Source organism: Suncus etruscus, chromosome 11 (genome assembly GCF_024139225.1).
Source record: "Suncus etruscus isolate mSunEtr1 chromosome 11, mSunEtr1.pri.cur, whole genome shotgun sequence".
NCBI classification, from domain to species: Eukaryota; Metazoa; Chordata; class Mammalia; order Eulipotyphla; family Soricidae; genus Suncus; species Suncus etruscus.
The window spans coordinates 108,919,372-108,938,993 of record NC_064858.1 but is presented as its reverse complement, the minus strand read 5'-3'; the positions used below and the strand labels follow the sequence as shown (position 1 = coordinate 108,938,993).

Below are 19,622 nucleotides of genomic sequence, written 5' to 3'. Positions count from 1 at the left end.
CTGGGTTCGAGAGAACTGTGACAGTACATCAGAGCTAAAGGTGCTCATATTCTAGCCCCCTGGTAACTGAACAAGGCCCCCTTTTTATAATTTAAGTGATTATGATTGAAATCTTTTCATGACAGAATACCTTGCAATGGAACACCTGTAGCATCATGTAGCCTTTTCTTGGTGATTCAGAGGGATCATTCTGAACAAGTACTGGACTTCGCAAGAACAAGGTCATGATGTCAGAGTTGTTTGGGGCTGTTTGCTGCACTCTGTGACTCAGCCCGCTCTGAGCTTGAGTTCTTGTGCACACTCCATAGTTCTAAGTCTTTTCCTCTCCATGAAACTATGTTCTCTCTCTTCTTACCATTGCCTTCTTTTTTCTCATCTGCTTTTTGAGTGTTAAGAGTTTTTTTTTTTCTTTAAGAGTTACTTTTAACCTGTGCAGAATTAGAAATCCTAATGATTAGATTTTATTTAATTAAAAAAATAGCACCGGGTCCGGAGAGATAGCACAGCGGCGTTTGCCTTGCAAGCAGCCGATCCAGGACCAAAGGTGGTTGGTTCAAATCCCTGTGTCCCATATGGTCCCCTTGCCTGCCAGGAGCTATTTCTGAGCAGACAGCCAGGAGTAACCCCTGAGCACTGCCGGGTGTGACCCAACCCCCCCCCCCCAAATAAATAAATAAATAAATAGCACCAATAAAATTAAGGGTTTTTTTTTTTTGTCACACCCAGTGGTGCTCAGGGATTACTCCTGGAAGGCTTGGGGGACCATATGAGATGCCAGGAATTGAACCAGAGTCTGTCCAGGGTTGGCTGCATGTAAGGCAAAGCCCTACTGCTATGCTATCACTCCAGCCCCTTAGGGAGAGTTTGGGTCACATCTGGTGGTAATTAGGTCTTACACCTGGTTCTGGCTCAGGGGATCACTCCTGATGAGGTTTGGTGGACCATAGGGGTGCCAGGGATTGAACCCAAGTTGGCCGCATGCAAGGCAAATGCCTTACCCTCTGTACTATTTCTCCAGCCCCCCAAAATGGATAACATTTTTTAGGATAACACTATCCTAAGTGTTTCTCGTTTTGGTGTGTGTGTGTGTGTGTGTGTGTGTGTGTATAAAAGAGAGAAGAGAGAGAGAGTGAGAGAGAGAGAAAGAGCGAGAGAGAGTTGCCTATATCTGGCAATGCTCAAGGACTATTCCTGGTTTAGTGTTCAGGAGTGACACCGGGTGGTAATTAGGGAACTATATGTTGTCCCAAGGACTGAACTGGGGTCCCTGCATGCAAGACAAACACCTGAATCCTATCTTAATGCCTCTTAATGTGAGCTAATGTTAACTCACATCATTTTCAATGGTCCTCAAACTATGGCCTGCGGGCCACATATTGTATTTATTCCCATTTTGTTTCTTCACTTCTAAATAAGATATATGCAGTGTGCATAGAAATTTGTTCATAATTTTTGTTTTTACTATAATCTGGCCTCCAACAGTCTGAAGGACAGTGAACTGGCCCCGTTTAAAAAGTTTGAGGACCCCTGCGTTAGCTCTTAAAACAATCCCTTATTGGGGGAATGGAGAGGTGGCACAAGTTTGCCGTTGCTAGCCTAGGACAAACCACAGTTTGATACTCCGGTGTCCTATATGGTCCCCCAAGCCAGGAGCAATTTCTGAGTGCAAAGCCAGGAGTAACCCTGAGCGTCACCAGTTGTGGCCCCTAAAAACAAAAACAAAAACCAAAACCAAAAAACAACAATCCTTTATTGGAGGTGCTATTATGACCCTTTGCACATGAAGGAACTAACACCCAATTGGCTCTATAACTTGTCCCAAGCTGCATAGGCAACAAGTGGTGGGTGAGGCAGTGTGGCTCTAGAGTCCCTGGTGGAAACCACTATTTCCTTCCATCTCTGATATAATCAGCGATGACTGCTCAGTGGGACTCTGGTCCACAGTTAACAAGTTCCAACTCCTGATCCAATGTTTCTCAAGAATCTAAGGTCCTTTCCTAGAACAAAGAATAAAAAACTAGGACTGGAGAGATAGTAGGGCACTTGTGCACTTCAGATCCCAGTTCAATTTCTGGCACCATATAATGAACTCCTGAGTCCTACTTGAAGTGATCCCTGAGGCAGAGTCAGGAGTAGCCCCAGGCAAAGTTGTGTGTACTCTCTCAAAAAGTGAAAAACTAAATGAGTTTAACAAAAATTATGAACTTATGGGCCGGAGTGGTGGTTCAAGCGATAAGGCATCTGCCTTGCCAGAGCTAGCCTAGGTGGGACCGAGGTTCCATCCCCCAGCGTCCCATATGGTCCCCCCAAGCCAGGAGCGATTTCTGAGTGCATAGCCAGGAGTGATCTGTGAGTGTCATCGGGTGTGGCCCAAAAACCAAAAAACCAGAAAAGGGGCTGGAGAGAGGTGGTGCAAGCTGTAAGCTGTCTGCCTTGTGCATGCTAGCCTAGGAAGGATGTCGATTTGATCCCCTGGCACCCCATATGGTCCCCCAAGCCAGAAGCGATTTCTGAGTGCATAGTCAGGAGTAACCCATGAGAGTCACCGGGTATAGCTCAAAAAGAAAAAAAAATCGACTTACTTTAAAATTTATATATATATATATATATATATATATATATTTTTTTTTTTTTTTTTTTTTAGTTTTTTTTTTAGTTTTTGGGTCATACCCGGCAGTGCTCAGGGGTTACTCCTGGCTCCATGCTCAGAAATTGCTCCTGGCAGGCACAGGGGACCATATGGGACGCTGGGATTCGATCCGATGACCTCCTGCATGAAAGGCAAATGCCTTACCTCCATGCTATCTCTCCAGCCCCTAAAATTTATATTTTAAATTAAAATATTTTGGGAGGCACACCTGGCAGTGCTCAGGGGGTATTCCTGGGGGGCTTGTGGAACCATCTGGGGTCCTGGGGATCAGACCAGGTTGGCCATGTGCTAGGCATTCACCCTATCTGCTGTTCTATTGCTTCAGCCCAGTAAATTATTTAATTTAAAAGGACAGAGTTAGGAAGATTCAAAACTGGAGAGATAGTATAGTGGGTAAAGTGCTTTCCTTGCATGCTACTGACCAAGATTCTCTCCCTGGTATCCCATATGGTTCCTGAGCACTGCCAAGAGTAACTTGACACTGCCAACGGTAACTTCTTGAGTGCAGAGGCTGGAGTAATCTCTGAGCATAGCCATGTGTGAACCCCCCACCCCAAGCAAACAAAGTACAAAAACCAGCAAAAGAAAATTCAGAGCTAACCTGGTGACACTGTTCCTTTGGGTCATCTGTATCAGAGTCACTACCAAGCTGTGTGTAGAACTAAAGGAAGAAATGCTGGGATCTGTGGGTTCAAGGAGGATCCAAATCCCTGGCCTCCTCTAAGAACTGAGTCAGCCTCTCACACAAGCACACGCTGCTGTGATTGATGAGAGGAACCACTTGTCTAGAGCATCTGTTCATTTCATACAAGATTAAAAATAATTTAATCAATGAACCGCTACTGAAAGTATCGTTACTGTCATGGGAGAGAACATCTGCTTTCCAATGAAAAGTCACTGACTGAGAATAAAAACACAAGTAAGTTGGGAAAGAATCGTCTTTGAAGGACTCTGATGAATATGGGATGTGATTTGTAGACTTGGAGGTGTAAACTCCACACGGCTACTCAAGAACTTGTCAGCTTTACTGTGTTTTTCCTGGTTGAGTCCATAAGTGGGGCCCCATGCAAGTTGTGCTAATGCAGTGGTCCCCTGTTCCCTGAAACGCAGGACTGAGTGATGGAATCAAGATCCAAAAGAATGAGCAACGAACAGCATTTCGATGCATGGTGAAGGGTAGAGTGTTAATAATGAACTTGACACAGAAGTCACAGAAGTTGAATGTGAACAACTGTGTGCCACATGGCATGTTAATACTGAGTGGAAGAGACGTATATATGTAACCATGTTAAACAAGTCAGCCAAATAAGACAGTTCTTCAAGAAGCAAGAACTCAGCCATGAAATTTCTTGGGTTCCAAAAACGGAAAGTCAGCAAGGCCTTAATGAGAGAGAAAGGGGTTTTCTGTAGAAATGAACCTCTTTTCAGCTCATTCTTCAGTCCTTCCTGCCTGTACCCCAACTTGAGCATATGGGTGTGTCCCAATCCACTATGGATGTCAGGGGGCTGCACTGAGGTGGAAACTACAGTTTTAGTAGGTGGAAGTAGACTGACTTAGGTTAAAATGTTAATGGTCTAATTATTAGCTTAGAGACATGGTATTTTAATTTTCTTTAGGAAAGCTCATGCATATGTCTTTTTTTGGGGGGGGGGAATTGGGCCACACTAGGAGGCGGTCGGGGTTACTCCTAGCTCTGTGCTCAGAAATCGCTCCTGGCAGGCTGGGGGACCATATGGGATACCGGCATTTGAACCACCATTGGTCCTGGGTCAGCTGCTTGCAATGCAAATACCCTACTGCTGTGCTATCTCTCTGGCCCCGTATATCTTTTATTTTTATAGCATATACATTAGCAATAAAATGTTCACATATTTAAAGATTGTTGTAAGGATCTGACAAGAATATGCCTGGCAGAATTTGGCACTTGACTACATCAAGAACCATTGACTCCTTTGCTTAACTTCCTCAAGAGAAGAGCCCTGGCAGAGGGAGCCCGAGTTCCCAGTTCCCTTCATAGGGAGCTCTGGGGTGTCCTGTTGAGACATATTTGTCTGTGGGAGGTCAGAGCAGAGGATGACACTAGCCCAGTCAAAATAGAGCAGCTCCTCTAGCATTCTAAGTGAAGCCTCCCCAAGCTGGGCTCAGGTTGGACAGGGAATCATGGCTCTTCATAGAAGAACTTCTCTTCAGGGCAATGGAAAAATAAACTCAGTGCTTGGTCCCTTTTTCTAGTTTAACTGGCAGTCTAGGTCCTGAGATTGCAACTCTGCTAGCCCATCAGTACCTGATGTTGGCATGACATTGTGAAGAGAAGTGGGCACAGATCTGCCCAGGATCTAGAACAGGACAGGGATACCAGGCTCAGTGGGGGAAAGGCTCAGATTAAAAAATGATTGGGAGGACACTGGAGCAATAGTGCAGAGGGGGGCCGGAGAGACAGCATGGAGGTGGGGCATTTGCCTTACATGCAGAAGGATGGTGGTTTGAATCCCAACATCCCATATGGTCCCCCGGGCCTGCCAGGAGCTATTTCTTTCTTTTTTTTTTCTTTTCTTTTTTTTTTTTTTTGGTTTTTGGTCACACCCGGCAGTGCTCAGGGGTTACTCCTGGCTCTACGCTCAGAAATCACTCCTGGCAGGCTCAGGGGACCACATGGGATGCCGGGATTCGAACCACTGACCTTCTGCATGAGAGGCAAATGCCTTACCTCCATGTTATATCTCCAGCCCCCCAGGAGCTATTTCTGAGCATAGAGCCAGGAGTAACCCTTGAGTGCTGCCGGGTGTGACCCGAAAACCAGAAAAACAAAATAGTGCAGAGGGTAGGGTGCTTGCCTTGCATGCTGCTGACTTGGGTTCAATCCCTGCCACCATATATGGTTCTTCAAGCCCCACCAACAGTGCTCCCTGGGCATAGAATCAGGATTAAGCCATGAGCAAGTTTGGTGTGGTCCCCAAACAAACAAACAAACAAACACCAAAGAGGCAACCGGGGATTGGGGCTGGGAATCCCCTCTGGATCGCTAGTGTCTCTCCACTATCATCTATTGTTCTCAGGACACAGTACCCTGATTCACCCATGGCCTGTCATGGCCTGTTCTCCATCTTGCCTGAAGTGCTCTCTGAAAACCGAGGTGGATCCAGGAGCAAACATGGCATCGGAATCCAGCTGGTTTTCTGACTTTTACTTTTGGAGTCCCAGATGGTTTCCAGATGGCCTTCCTGGTCTAAGAGGAGAGAGCAGTTTCTTCTTCCTGAAACCCAGACACGCCCCTGGGACCTCGTTGAGTCTGGCCCTGCTTAGCACTCACTCTTTCAGCAGAGGTTTCCTGAACCCCAGCTGGGTGAGGCCATGCCGTTCTTGATTGGCTGCAGCCTCAGAACTCAGGCTCTCTGCCCTGTGGGGACTGCGAGTCTGAGGGAGCTGGGCAGGGCTGTGCACGTGGCATCCTGTTGGTGCTCACCCTGGTCCCTCCTGAGGGGCAGGCCTCATTGAGCCAAGGTGTGAGAAGCCCCAGGAGGCACGCCAGACCTTGAAGCTCCACTGCTCCAGGATAAACAGAGTCGGGACAGGCAGGTGGGGCAGAGGAACTGGGCTGGAAGCCACCGGCAAGCCCAGGCCTGTACTCCCCCCAGGGTGAGGAGGAACAACAGCCTGGAAACTTCTTCCAGAGCTGCCAGTGCTGACTGAGGACCCGTGATCAGGAGTGAGGGCCTGTGTCCCACAGGAGGGGACACACAGGAGGCTGTGTCCCACAGGAGGCTCTGCCTGTGCCTGACGAAGAGGCTCTGCTGAAGGCGTCTGTTCTGACTGTTTCTTATCCCCAGAGAATCCTCCCACCCCTATCCATTGAAGAACAACTTTCCCACTCACTAAGCTGTGTTGTCTGTGGCTTTTCCTTTTTCAGAGGGCATCTTCCCAGTACCCTCCATCCCAACCCACCCACATTAACACTCTGCGTCCCCATAGCAAGAGGGGCTTCCAGAGGGGCTTGTATCTGAGTACTCTGCTGTGCATCCTCAGGCATTGCTGGGCACCTTTTACCGAGGCCTGGCAGGGCTTGGGGTGTAGATTGCAGACAGGAGTGAACAGGGGCTGAGAGTGCCTGAGCCAGCCAAGCATGCCTGTATGTACCCAGCTGTTACCTCCTTCCCCAAATTCCTGCCTATCTCACCTGGAAAGGGAGACGGCCCCACAGCTGGGAGGGGTCTGTGGTTGGTAATTTAAGGGGTTGCCTGGGAGTAGGGAGAGTCAGAAGCAGCAGAAAGGAAGACACAACAGGTAGAGAAGAAACACAGGTTGGGTGCAGAGAGGCTGGTTAGCTTAGAGGACATGTGAGATATGCATATGGTGGTTAGCTTGTAAGAAAGCCGGATGTCTCTTGAAACTTCATCTGACTGCTGTGGGTCATTTTCTCGCCCTTACCCTGATACCTACAGACCCGCCAGTCTGTAGGGGCTGCAGGCACTGGGTTGGGCAAAGAAAGACCTCACCATCCACCCACCATCCACTACTAAGACTTTATAATTAATAATTAAATCAACACCCAAGGAGTGCCTGACTCGTTAGCCCTCCAAGAATCTGCTCAATTTAGGAGCTACTCTGATGATCAAGTCACTGGTCAGGTGCAAATTGCAGTGATGTTTTCACAGGTGGGGTTGAACCTATAAGTTAGCCCAGTTAGTCTTCTCCTTCAGCCCCATAGCTGGACAGGAAGTTGAGACCATTGCTACTCTCTCCCCATCGGTGCAGCATTTGATTCAGGACTATCCCCAATTTTCCCTATCATCTCCCCCACACGCCAGACCTCAGGCCGCCTCAAGGGACAGAGCAGCTGGAAGGCCAAGGAGGGCAGCCCTGCACCCAACAAGGCTTAACACTCACACTCCTTCATCATGCCGATGTCCACACAGCGCTTGAGCCGACAGGCCTGGCAGTGGCGCCGGTTGTCCTTGGTGATGCGGCAATCTCCGTTGAATGGACACGTGAACAAAGCCTTGCGCTTCATGCTCCGCCTGTGGAGAGAGCACATGGCCTCTGTAGGGTCATGCCCCGTCCAGCCTCAGAGCCTGGCCCACAGGGACTTCGAACCCAGATCTGCTTTTGAGACCCCCAGATCTCCCTCCATTTATCCCACCAAGGCTTGGTGATCGTCCCCAAGACACACCCACTAGATGTGCCAGTTACAGTCTCCTTCTGTTGCCTGCTATGCTCTTATTATTTCTGTGTGCTTTATAGTACACTCATTTGCCCACTTGAAGACGTTCCAGATGTGTGAGTGAATTAGCTGACCATTCAAAAACAGATCGAATGGGACTGGAGCAATAGTACAGTGAGTAGAGTGCATGCCTTGCATGCAGCCAACCCAGGTTCAGTCCCTGGCATCCTAGATGGTTCCCCAGCACCGCCAGGAGTGGTCCCTAAACGAAGAACCAGGAGTAAGCCCTGAGCTCTGCCAGTTGGGTCTGTCTACACTATTTCAAAAGAAACCAAACAGACTGAGATCCACGAAGTAAGCCATCCCTTAAGCCTAACAGCACACAATGAGAGGCAAGGAAGCTGGCATCAGAGTTAAGCCTTTAGAGTAGATATCTGGCCATTGAACACCCCAGACCCAGGGGCAGGAGTGCACAGGGACAGGGAGAGCTGAGCATAATTTTAGACATCCAGGTAGCCTACCCAGAAAGGGAAGAGGCCTGATGATGGGCTTTGAGCCCTGAGCTCTGCCCCCAACTTTCCCAAAGGTGGAGACAGCAAAGGTTTCGGAAGCACAGGGACCTGCACAAGGTTTCTCCGCTAGAAATCAGCCACCCAATGGTCCTCGATATAAACTTGTGAGTGTGTGAGGATGCGCAGTAGTGTGTTGTGTGTGTATGTGTATTTGTGAGTATGTGTAATCCAAACTTTCAAAAGCTTGAGGACTCACACTCCTAATTCTAGAATATTCTCTGGAATATTCTCTAGAATATTCTCTCTATGGGATTGGGGGAGGCTGCAGAGAGGACATCTCCCTGAAGACTTTTCATCACCCTGATTCTGGAGGTTCCTCTTCAGGTCTCCAGACCAGCAGAAGACCTCACTTTTTCGTTCTAGCACTGGATCTAGCAGGGGAAAGAAAGAGAGACTCTGGGAGCAATAGCACCAACAGCCCCGTCTGAGCCGCAGAGATGTCCATGCTCCAGAGCAAAGGCCAGGCCCATCACTTCCCCTAAGAGCAGAGCTGGTGATAGCACCGGCTCCAATGACATCATCACTCGGTACATTTCTTGGTGAAAGTGATCTACTGGTCACTTTCACCAGGACACTCCTGGGCTTTAGGGCAACCACACTCTTTAGAACATGTTTGCTCAGGCAAACGGACATAAGGGGCCAAACCAACTTGACTGGAGCAGGGGATTAACTCTGCAGGCAGTTTTAGGGCCAGACCCTCAGATCTTTTGGGGGTCCATTAGTGTGCCTCCTCACCTCACAGAAGGACCCCTAAGGTGAAGAGCACAATTGCAGGGATGATTCTGCAAAAACTAAAGGATCTGAAGTCAGGAAATTTAGGGAGGTGAAGTGTGAGTTTTTTTTCTTTGATCAAATCTACTGTTTCCATCTCCATAACTTACGGTGTTAAAGCACTAATGGGGGTTCCCACTAGCAGATCAGGATTCTAGGAGGGTGAAACAATGAACCTATCAGGGGTGTTCTGGCTCCAGAACCCCCAAAGGCCATCTCTGCCCTTTTGGTAATAACTGAGACTGTTCACCTTTATGGAAATAGGAAAGTTTTTTCTCTGAGGCTCTGTCTCTTATGGACGTCCAGAGTAGAGAATTAGCCAAAAGGGAGCTAGCATGCCCCCACTGGCCATCTCAATGCATGCCGGGACCTGTCCTTGGTCTTCCTCTTCCAGCTTTCCCCTCCTTCCCCCTATGTGGTTCTTGAGGCTACACCTGTACCCACAAATGCCCAGCACCAAAAGTATCATAATTCACTGACCATCCTCAAACTCCGGAAGCTTCTAATTCAGAGCAAAATGTTGTTTCCTTTTCCTGCTTTTCTTTTTTAACAACCCAGCACTTTGCCGAGGGGTTGATGGGCCACAAGATCCTCCACCCACGATCTTGTCTAGCTCAGAGAGAATTCTTCGGGCCAAGGACACAAGCAAAGCGAATAGGCTCCTCTAGGCACACAAGCTGGGGCCTCTGTCAGCCTGAGCTGGGAGCATCGAGTTTCCTCCTTTGAGGGTCTCCAGGCCTGGGCACCTGCGTGGTGTTTGAGGAAGGTTTTCTTGTTTGGGGGCCACATTTGGTGGTGCTTGGGGTTTATTCCTGGCTCTGTAATCAGAGGTTACTCCTGGCAGGGCTTGGAAGATCTGATGTGGTGCCAGTGATCAAACCAAGGGTTAATCACACATGTCAGGCAAACACACAAACATGTAAGGCAAGCACACTACCTCTGTACTATCTATCGCTCTGGCCCTGGGAAAGGTTTTAGAACGTCACCATCTTTCTTTTATTTCTCTGAAGCCCAGACTTCCACTCAGAGAGGAGTTGGAGATAGCCACCCAGCCCAATTCCCCCAACCACTGGAGTGGACTGATGTGCTGGGGTAGGGATGCAAAGTGTGTTAAGAGAAAATAGAGAGGCAAAATCAGTGTTCTTGCTTACAATTCACTAACTGTAGTACGAAGTGCAAGAGTATTGAGATAAAGGAAGGAGATCACAATTTGGTGAGGAAGAGGAGGGAGAGATGACTAAGGAAAAAGAAGGAAAAGAGAGAAAATACATGGAGAATCAAAGGAAGAGAAGATAACAAGGAAGAAGGGAGGGAAAGGAAGGAAAGTCAGAGGGAAAGAAATAAGGAAGGGGAGGGAAGGAAAGAAGAAAACAAAAGAAGGGAGGAAGAAGGGATAGAAGAGGAAGGAAGAAAGAACAGAAAGAGGAAAAGGAAAGAGGGAGGAAAATGGAATAAATTCCCCTGGTCAGGCACATCATCTAATAGCAGGGTTCAGACCTGGGCTAAGAACACTGCCTGTGCTTTCCACCCTCTGTCACAGTCACCCGGAAGTCCACCAGCCTTGCAGTATGTCTCCATATTAGGTGAGCAAAACAGAATGCAGCTGATTAACTTACACAGCTCTTAAATGACTACTATTATCATTATTATTATTATTATTATTATTATTATTATTTGGTTTTTGGGCCACACCCAGTGTTGCCAGGGGTTACTCCTGGCTGTCTGCTCAGAAATAGCTCCTGGCAGGCACGGGGGACCATATGGGACACGGGGATTCGAACCAACCACCTTTATCCTGGAATGGCTGCTTGCAAGGCAAACGCTGCTGTGCTATCTCTCCGGGCCCTATTACTATTATTATTATTATTATTATTATTTTCTTTTTTTCATTTTTTTAATTTTATTTTTATTTTTTTTTATTTTTATTTTTTTTTATTTTCTTTTTTTCAAATGTGGTAGCCTGCTGGCTCCTCTACTCCTTTAAGTACAGACCCAGGAGAACTCAAGTGAGAAAACAGAGGTGCACTGTCATGCTCTGGAATAGGGCAATGAGTGGGGATGGCAGCTCCCCACAACTGACTTCCATCAACAGCTCAGGTCCTTGATGGAGCCCAGAGCCCAGAACCCAAAGGGGACCTTTCAGCTGTGCCCAGCTTAGCCCAAGTGTTTCTGGGTCACGGGTATTGGGGCTTCTGAGCCCCAGCTCTTCCTCCTCCTCCCACCTCTGGAGAGCACTTCCACACATCTGGCTGTCATCTGGCCTCTACCCATGAGAGTAAGAGCAGCCAGACTGGCTGGCCCTGGCTTGTGCTTTGTCGTGGAGCTCCACACCCTGATGTCCCTGCTTCCCGGAGCTACTTGCCCGTGAGCTGGTTTGGTTTTGAGAAACAAGAGGTTCCAGTTTCCATGGGAGCCTGTTGCCGCAGCGGCGTCCAAGTCTGGACCCTGTCATCCTCCGGATGGCTGGCAATTATACCCCAGCTCAGGAAGGGGGCCAGGGTGGTGCAACCAGGCTAAATATAGACACAATTTCTAGAAAGTCAGGGGTGAGAGAGGACATTGACTGCTTCTCATGCCAGAGACCAATTCATCAAAAGGGAGAAATAGGCGACTCACACAAGCATGCAGTGACTAGGGACAAGGACTCAACCTGGGACTGGAGGGTCCTTCTTGAGAAGATCGTGGTGCCGGCAGAGACCTTCCAAGCCTGGAGCCAAGGACCATCTCTTTTCATTTTGCCTCCACCGAGGCTCTGAAGTGTCCCACACTCCAAAGTTCCCTTTATAGCCTGAGGGTGTTATAAATGACCCTACGTGGTGGTGAGGGTGCATGAAAAATTGTAAATGCATTGGTGAATTAAAGAAAATAAGAATAAACAGCTGGAGAGATAGTGCCAGGCTATGGCTCTTGCTGTGCATACAGCTGACCTGAGCAGTGGATGCCAGGCACCACATATGGCCCCTAATCCCAGCCCCACCAATAATGATCCCTGAACAAAGAGCCACAGGGCTGAACACACCCAAATGTAGTCTATAACCTGAAAAAAAATTAATGGGATTAAAAACCAAGTGCAATAAGATAAAGGAACATTGTGGCTTAAGAACATAGGGTTTTGCTTCTTTCATTCTCTCTCTTTCTCTCTCTCTGGAAACTTAGGGTACTAATGACATGTGAAGTGCACAGGGCCACAACACAGGAATACACTTCCAGGAATTCACTCTGTGCAGGAACTCGTCCTTTGGGCCAGAGAGACATGTTCCAGGATGGTTTCTGAAGCTTTGTCTGGGGAAGTGTAGGCAGATCCATGTCTGCATGTCCATCACTAGGAAACTAGCTTCCTTGGTTCTCTCTGTATATCCATTGGAAGGGACGGTGGAAAAATAGAGAACAGTGAGTGTAGTGTGTACGAACGCACATACAGGCACACATGCTCACATGCTCACACAAGTCCACACTTCTGTAAAAAAGAACATCAGAAGTGAATGAACAAGCTGGTAACAGTGACGACTTCTGGGGAGGAGACCAGGACTGAGAACTGGGTGAGAGAAGACAAAGTTCTATTTACTTGCCCTCTTGAACTGTCCGCACCTTTCTTCTTCTTCTCATCCTTCCTCTCCCACACCCCTCTTTTCTTGTTATTTGTTTTTGGGTCACACCCGATATGCTCAGGGCTTACTCATGGCTCTGTACTCAGGAATCACTCCTGGCAAGATTGGGAAACCATATGGGATGCTGGGATTGAACCTGGGTTGGCCTCGTGCAAGGAAAACATCCTATACTATATGGTCCCTTCTCCTCTTTTTTAAAAATTAAAAAAAATTTTTTTTTGCATCAGCTCAATGTCTTCTTACAGATCAGTGTTCTAGGGTTCTTCCTGGCAATTTTAGGAGGGTCATGTGATACTGTAATTTGAACCCTGGGCATTTGCCTGGAAAGCTAGGCTGGGGCCATTTATACTAACTCTCTGTTCCTGCACTTTTTCTTTTTTGTTTCTTTCCTTTTTTCTTTTTTTCTTTTTTTTTTTTTTGGTTTTTGGGTCACATCTGGCAATGCTCAGGGTTACTCCTGGCTCTAGGCTCAGAAATCACTCCTGGCAGGCTCGGGGGACCATATGGGATGCCAGGATTCCAACCACTGTCCTTCTACATGCAAGGCAGACACCTTACCTCCATACTATCTCTCCGGCCCCCTGCACTTTTTCTTAAACTATTTTTTGACCAATAAAAAAACAAAAACAATCCACCATCCTTTATAACTCCTTAAAATAAAAAAAAATACAGGCTTTGGTAATATCAACCTATTAGGTTTAAGTTCAAATGAGTATTCTAGGGTAAATGACTTAATCTCCTCATGACTCAGTTTCCAAATCTATGAAATGGAAACAGCCCTGCAGCGGTGGGTATTGTAAAGATTAAATAAAGGAATCAGGCCTGTAGAACCTGGCACAAAGTAAGCCCTGTGTAAAAGGAAGGGAGAAAAGCGGGCTAAGCTTTTCTTTCTAAGCTCTGCCTAGAGCAGTGGGAGAGATGCTGGATGGGTGCAGAGAAAGGCAATATTTACCCATTGTGAGAATCTGAGACCCAGCGAGCATACACCACCACTCACACCCACCGTGATGGCCAGTGAACTCTGCAGCAGGGAGACTCCAAATACCTTGCTACTTTATACACTGTAGTACCTTATACACTATATGTACGAATGTATATGTGTATTTATGTAGTAGTCAGGGAATGTTATACTCTCCACTGCCTGGCTTCTCTGAACCCAGAAATTCCTTCTAAGATCTGGAACTTCCTTTTTCATGACTGATATTTTTGGGGGTAGGAGGGAACAGTTTGGACCAGATATGTTGTGCTCAGGGTTTACTCCTGGCTCTGCACTCAGGGATCGATTCTAGCAGGTTCAGGAAACCATATGGGGTGCTGTGGATCAAACCCAGGTCAGCACATGAAAGGCAGAGTCCTACCCACTATATTATCACTCATGTCTGATTTTTAGCCTCCTGGCTTCAGAGATCTTTCTCTGAGATCACTACTGATCCCCACATTTTAGATTCTAGGGAGGAAACTGTCTATTTCGAGAACTAAGATGATCCAGGGGGACAATGACACTAACTCCCACTTAATGAGTCTTCCATGCCTGTGAAGCACTAAGCATTCAACGACTTGCTTAACATCACATCAAGCAGATGGTGGAAATTGAGATTAGGGTCAAGATTTATTTGATACCAAACCCTTTGGTATTATATAATATGGTCATCCTTATTAGGAACCCACCAGACCCCAATCAAGTCAAGCCAGGGGAGTAGTCAAAAATGTCTCTTAGTCCCCAAAGTCTAAGAGAGTAAAGCAGAGATAGTATGGACTCATATGTAGCACAAAAACTGGAGAGGCCTATGTCAGACTGTGAGATGGGCATTTGGAAGAGTGGGTAAGCCCTAACTGTCTTCTCTCCATTGGTCTTAGACAAATGTAGCACAGGGAAGATCCCGAAATGGGGTGTGTTGAGCATGAGTCCATGCAAGTAAACCCCAATTCAAGAGCAGAGTGACAAAAGGAAATATCTCTTGGGTAGGGTAGATAGCTCAGCAGGCTGGAGTCCAGCTTTGCATACTGGAGGCTCCTGTTCTATCTCTGGGAAGGCATGGTCCCCCAAGCACCCCAAGAACAATGCGCTGGGAGTAACTACTGTTCCCGTCCTGCTCAAATCTGCTGACTCCTCAACCCAACCTTCTGAACAGTATTCCTCTTAAATCCGTAGACAACCCTCTCATCCTCCTCCTTGCTCACACTTGGGCGGCTCTGGAGAGAGGCAGGTTGCCAAATGGACCTGGGCAAAGTTCTCTCTGACAATTCTGACTTCTTAGTAACTCATTCACTCATGTCCATAGCACGCCCCTACCCCTGCACCTCTCTGCCCTTCTTCTCCTTTTACTCTAGTGCCTTTAAGCCCTTTGTTGCTGTTTTTTCAATGACCAGGAGTCACGCAAGCTTGGTTACAGTGCTTGCACACTTAGCTGTGGAGCTCACTGGCAGTCGGACTTAGCTGTGGCGCTTGTATGCCTCTGACTGGAGATTGCCTAGTGACACCAGGAGACCCACACTGCAGAACTGATGGGACCATGCTCCAGTGCACTGGGGACTGAACTCATGGATTCACATTTGAAAGGCTGCTGTTTTTAGTCACAGAACCATCCACAGGCCTCAAACATTTGAGGTTGGTTTCTTTTTGGGCAAGGGGAGGTTGGCCATACTCAGCAGTGTTCAGAGCTTCTCCCTGCTGAAGGTCGATCCCAGAGTTGTTCAGGGGACTATGCAGTGTACCAAGGACTGAGCCAGTCAGCTGCATATAAGACAAGCGTTTTAACTCCTGTTTCTAGTCCATACGTTGGGTCTGAAGTCACTGTTTGAACACTTGCTCCATTTCTCTGCTTCCTTTCATAGCATGGCTGCTACAACATCAGCTGGGGAATTTCCTGAAAGCGACCACATTCCTTAGATTCCTAGCTCCTTATTAGCCAGCTTTAGGTGCACCCTCCCAACAGTCCAGAATCGACAGGCCCAGAACTAATGAGGTTGATCCTTGTGGGAAATGAACAAAAGAGCATTTCACCACCTGTCTGTCAGTTTGTAACTCAGGGAACACAGCCTCAAGGTGCCCTGACTCAGAAAACTACGATGTTTCTCAGCCCATCTTCCAGGACCACCAAATTACTGGTCTCTAGGACTTGGAAAATTGCCAGGGACCCAACAACACCGAGAGACACTCTTCTCTCCTCAAGGCTCACCATGAAAGTGAGTGAGTGGCTGGCATTGTGTTCCCAAGTGCATGTGGCAGCTGCCACAGAGAAGGTCCCACTGCTGACACAAGCCCTCCTCTCCAGATTAGGATTTCACAGACAGTGACAGTAGGGCTCTTTAGCAACTGTTTAAATAAGACTGAAATGGAAAAATACCAAATAGAGTTTGGAGGAGGAAGCAAAGGAGAAGCAGAGTTGGAGGCAGGGGCATTCTAGAAGAGGAGACATTCTATTTTCACATTCTTGTTATTAGAATAGCAAGAATCTGGTGAGTAGCTAAACTCATCGTGAACACTGTCAATGAATACTGGGCCACTGGTCTTAAGGGACAATCAATCAGTGGGGTGGAGGTGGAGGGGATTTTGCTTATTTGTTTAGTCTATTTTATTTTTATTTTTTAATTTATTTTTAATTGAATCATTATGCATTTAGAAGTCATGATTCCGTTTCAGGTGTACAATGTTCCAACATCAGTCCCCTCACCAGTGTCCACTTCCCTCCACCTATGAACCCAATTTCCCTCAAGTCTTCACAGGGGGGAGTTTTGTGAGCTTCCAGTCCCAACAACTTCCTCACTCAGTAAATATATAACTTGCTGCCCCATGTGGTTTTTTCTTAAGGACACCTTAATAGACAGTGTTAATTCCTTACCATGAAACCCAAGACCCAGCAGCACTATGGTGCCTGTCTGGATGAAGCTTAGCTGATATATGTTAATCTCTTGCTATAGCACATTCCAGTTTTAGGAACACTGGACAAAGCGCCGCACCACAGCTTGGGGCCCAGCTTCAACAGTGAAACCACCATAGAAAAGCACACATACAAAAGCAAAACACATTCAAAACTAAAGCAAACAAAAAATGACAACAAAGAGACCGTGAGGTTTACAGGTTCAACGGAAGGCAGAGTGCAGCTTTGCTTGACCTCAGTTGGGAAAGCATGCATGGAAAGCTGTAGATATTTCACAATTTCTTTTTTTTTTTTTTAATATTTCACAATTTCATACAGGTTCATAAATGACCAGAGAAGCACTTTAAGTATTGATTTGGGGGTCTACCAATCAATTTTAATAGCCATGCAAATTTGCAAACAACGAATCTGTAAACTTTGAGAACTGACTCTGTGTGTGTGTGTGTGTTTGTGTGTGTGTGTGTGTGTATGTGTGTGTGTGTGTGTGTGTGTTTAGCAAACAAAGTTCAAACCAAACAATAATAGAAATGTTGGTGCTCCAGAAAGCTTGACTGACTCACATCATGATAGAAGAGGAAAGATAATAGGGCTGACTAACAAGTCTGCTGCCATAGTACCAGGCCTTGCAGCCTGTGGTGTGACCTTCAGCCAGCACTAATCTCTCCGGGACTACTGAGAAAGGGTTGGAGGGTCGATTATAACAGCATAATGTACCCACAGGCAACACAACTATCTTGTTAGTCTGTGGTGACATGAACACCCAAACCTGTTGTCCCTGTCTATTTGCTTTCCCACATTTTGCATAGGTGACCCGTTTCTCTCCAACCAGGTGCCTAAACCCAGTCTGGTTACAAGAATTCACAGTCTAGTGGTGTGTCTGATGAAGGAAACACAGGAGCTCAGGGCTTAGAAACACTCCATTGAGGAGTTCAGCCCCCACATGTCCTTCATGTACATTCTGAAGGGTCCCATCACTCAAAGCTGAATCCCAGGTGGGTGTGGTACCAATGCCCTGGTAGGACAGAGAACTAGAAGGTGTGTGTGTGTGTTTGTGTATGTGTGTGTGTGTGTGTGTGTGTGTGTGTGTGTGTACAAGAGATGCTTTAAACTCTGGAGCTGTAGGTCAGGAAGATTTCATGGGTGAGAATCTGTTGACATGGTCAATTTTCCTCGGAGCCCAGTGCCTGATTCTTAAAGGCTGGTTGGACTCTGATGAAGGACTGGAGCAATAGTGCAGCAGGCAGGGTATTTGCTTTGCCTGTGGGCTGACCTAGATTGTCTCCTAAGTCCCATCAGGAGCAATGTCTGAGTACAAGTCACTGTGTGACAGGTGACAGAACACTCAGACACCTAAGTCAGGAGGTGAATGTGTGCAGAAATAAAAAAAGGGAAATAAAGAAATATCACAGTAGGTGAGGTACTTGCTTTGCCTGCAGCTGACCTGGGCTTGAACACAGATCCAGGAGTAAACCATGAGCACTGTTGGGTGCCGCTTAAACAAAATAAAACCCCACAAAAGGAGGGTGGAGGGCCAGAGAGATTTGCGTTTATTAAGGCAGGGTTCCATTAAGGGCATCAGTACTGAGGGCACCAGTATTAACGCACTGGAATCCAAAATGGCGTGTATAATGAACTTCACATTCTTAAAAGCATGTATATAAGTTCTCCTGTTAACCCTCAGGCCAACGATCTAGCAGAGAAGTCAGATACCAACACACCCAAGTGGTTAGTGGATGTAACTAAAACAGAGAAGTCATAGATTTGAACAGAGGCTGGTGTGATGTTGCCTTACACATGAACAACCGGGTTTGACACGAGACACCCCATATGGTCCCATGAGCACCTCCAGGAGTGATTCCCTGAGCACAGAATTAGGAGTAAGTTCTGAGCATCACTGGGTGTGACCCAAAAACTAAACCCCAAGACCAGATTTGAACAGAACATACGATGGATGGTTCTTTTACCAGCACACCAACTCCCACGGTTCTGACTGGTTTTATGATAGGAAGCTGGCCTGTTGTAAGTGTCCAGATGTTCCCATTATCACTCAGCTGGTAGCTCCTTACTCTCCAGGCTTTGGCACAAAAAGGTCCAGGTGGTATCTGGAACACTTAGAGAGGTTCTGGAAAAGCCACCCATCAAGAAGGACGGGCTGTAGGTCAGAGACGTGACAACAGGACTGGGAGTCAAAGATGTTGTTGGTCTGGTTCTCAAACTGGGGAACAGCCTGCTAGGAAGTCAAGCAGCCACCTGCACCAGGCCACACAGCCAATTAGCACCCTCTGCAATCCTGCTCTGGGGTCTCTGGCTCTGGAGATAAAGTCTAGATAAGTGCGGAATCTACATCTGTATGGAGTTGGCAGTCACTGAGTTGGAAGAGAGTCTTGGCTTTGATTCACTCTGCCTTCGAAGCTGAGCTCAGGGAAGCAGGTCCATCTCCATGTCCTTGCCGGGGACCTGGTTTACTCTTTCTTCTCTGAGCTGCTAAAGCTCTGACTTTCACTTTACATGATCCAGCCTCTGATTATACAACAGGTTCTCTTTGGCTATCTATTTTCCAACCTCTCTCTCTTCTCTTTCCAGTAACCAAATGTTAATTTCTCCTGGTTCCCAGTTAGATCCTGCAGTTTATCACTTTCCTGTCCTCCCTTTCCGGCTTTCATCCTTGGACTTTCTCAGTACTTGCCCCATTCTTTTTGTCCTACTCAATTCTGGCTAACTTGCAAAGAGTTGCAAAGGTTGCTGGTGGGGGAACCGTCCTCCCCACCCCACCCCAATCAAGAATGTGACTCCATGACTGACAATGCCTGCACATCCTCAGGTTGGTTTTCTAACCTGGGGCAGACCAGCCATAGGTGAAGATATTGCCACAGATTAAGTATGGAAGCCCAGAAGGGCTGCAATATTCCTGATTCCAAGATGCAGTTCAATTTATTTTTGTTGTTGTATTTGTTTGTTTTGTTTTAGTTTGGGGCTACATC

General features: G+C 47.0%; 1 protein-coding gene across 1 annotated transcript in view; it reads right to left on the bottom strand.

The window, feature by feature from the left end:
• The window catches only part of VDR (vitamin D receptor), a 62,835-nt gene that overhangs the window by 20,228 nt on the left and 22,985 nt on the right, over positions 1-19,622 (bottom strand). The window contains exon 3 of the mRNA XM_049783220.1: positions 7,536-7,666. Within this exon, the coding sequence (XP_049639177.1) occupies positions 7,536-7,666 (131 nt within the window). The remainder of the gene's footprint in view (positions 1-7,535; positions 7,667-19,622) is intronic.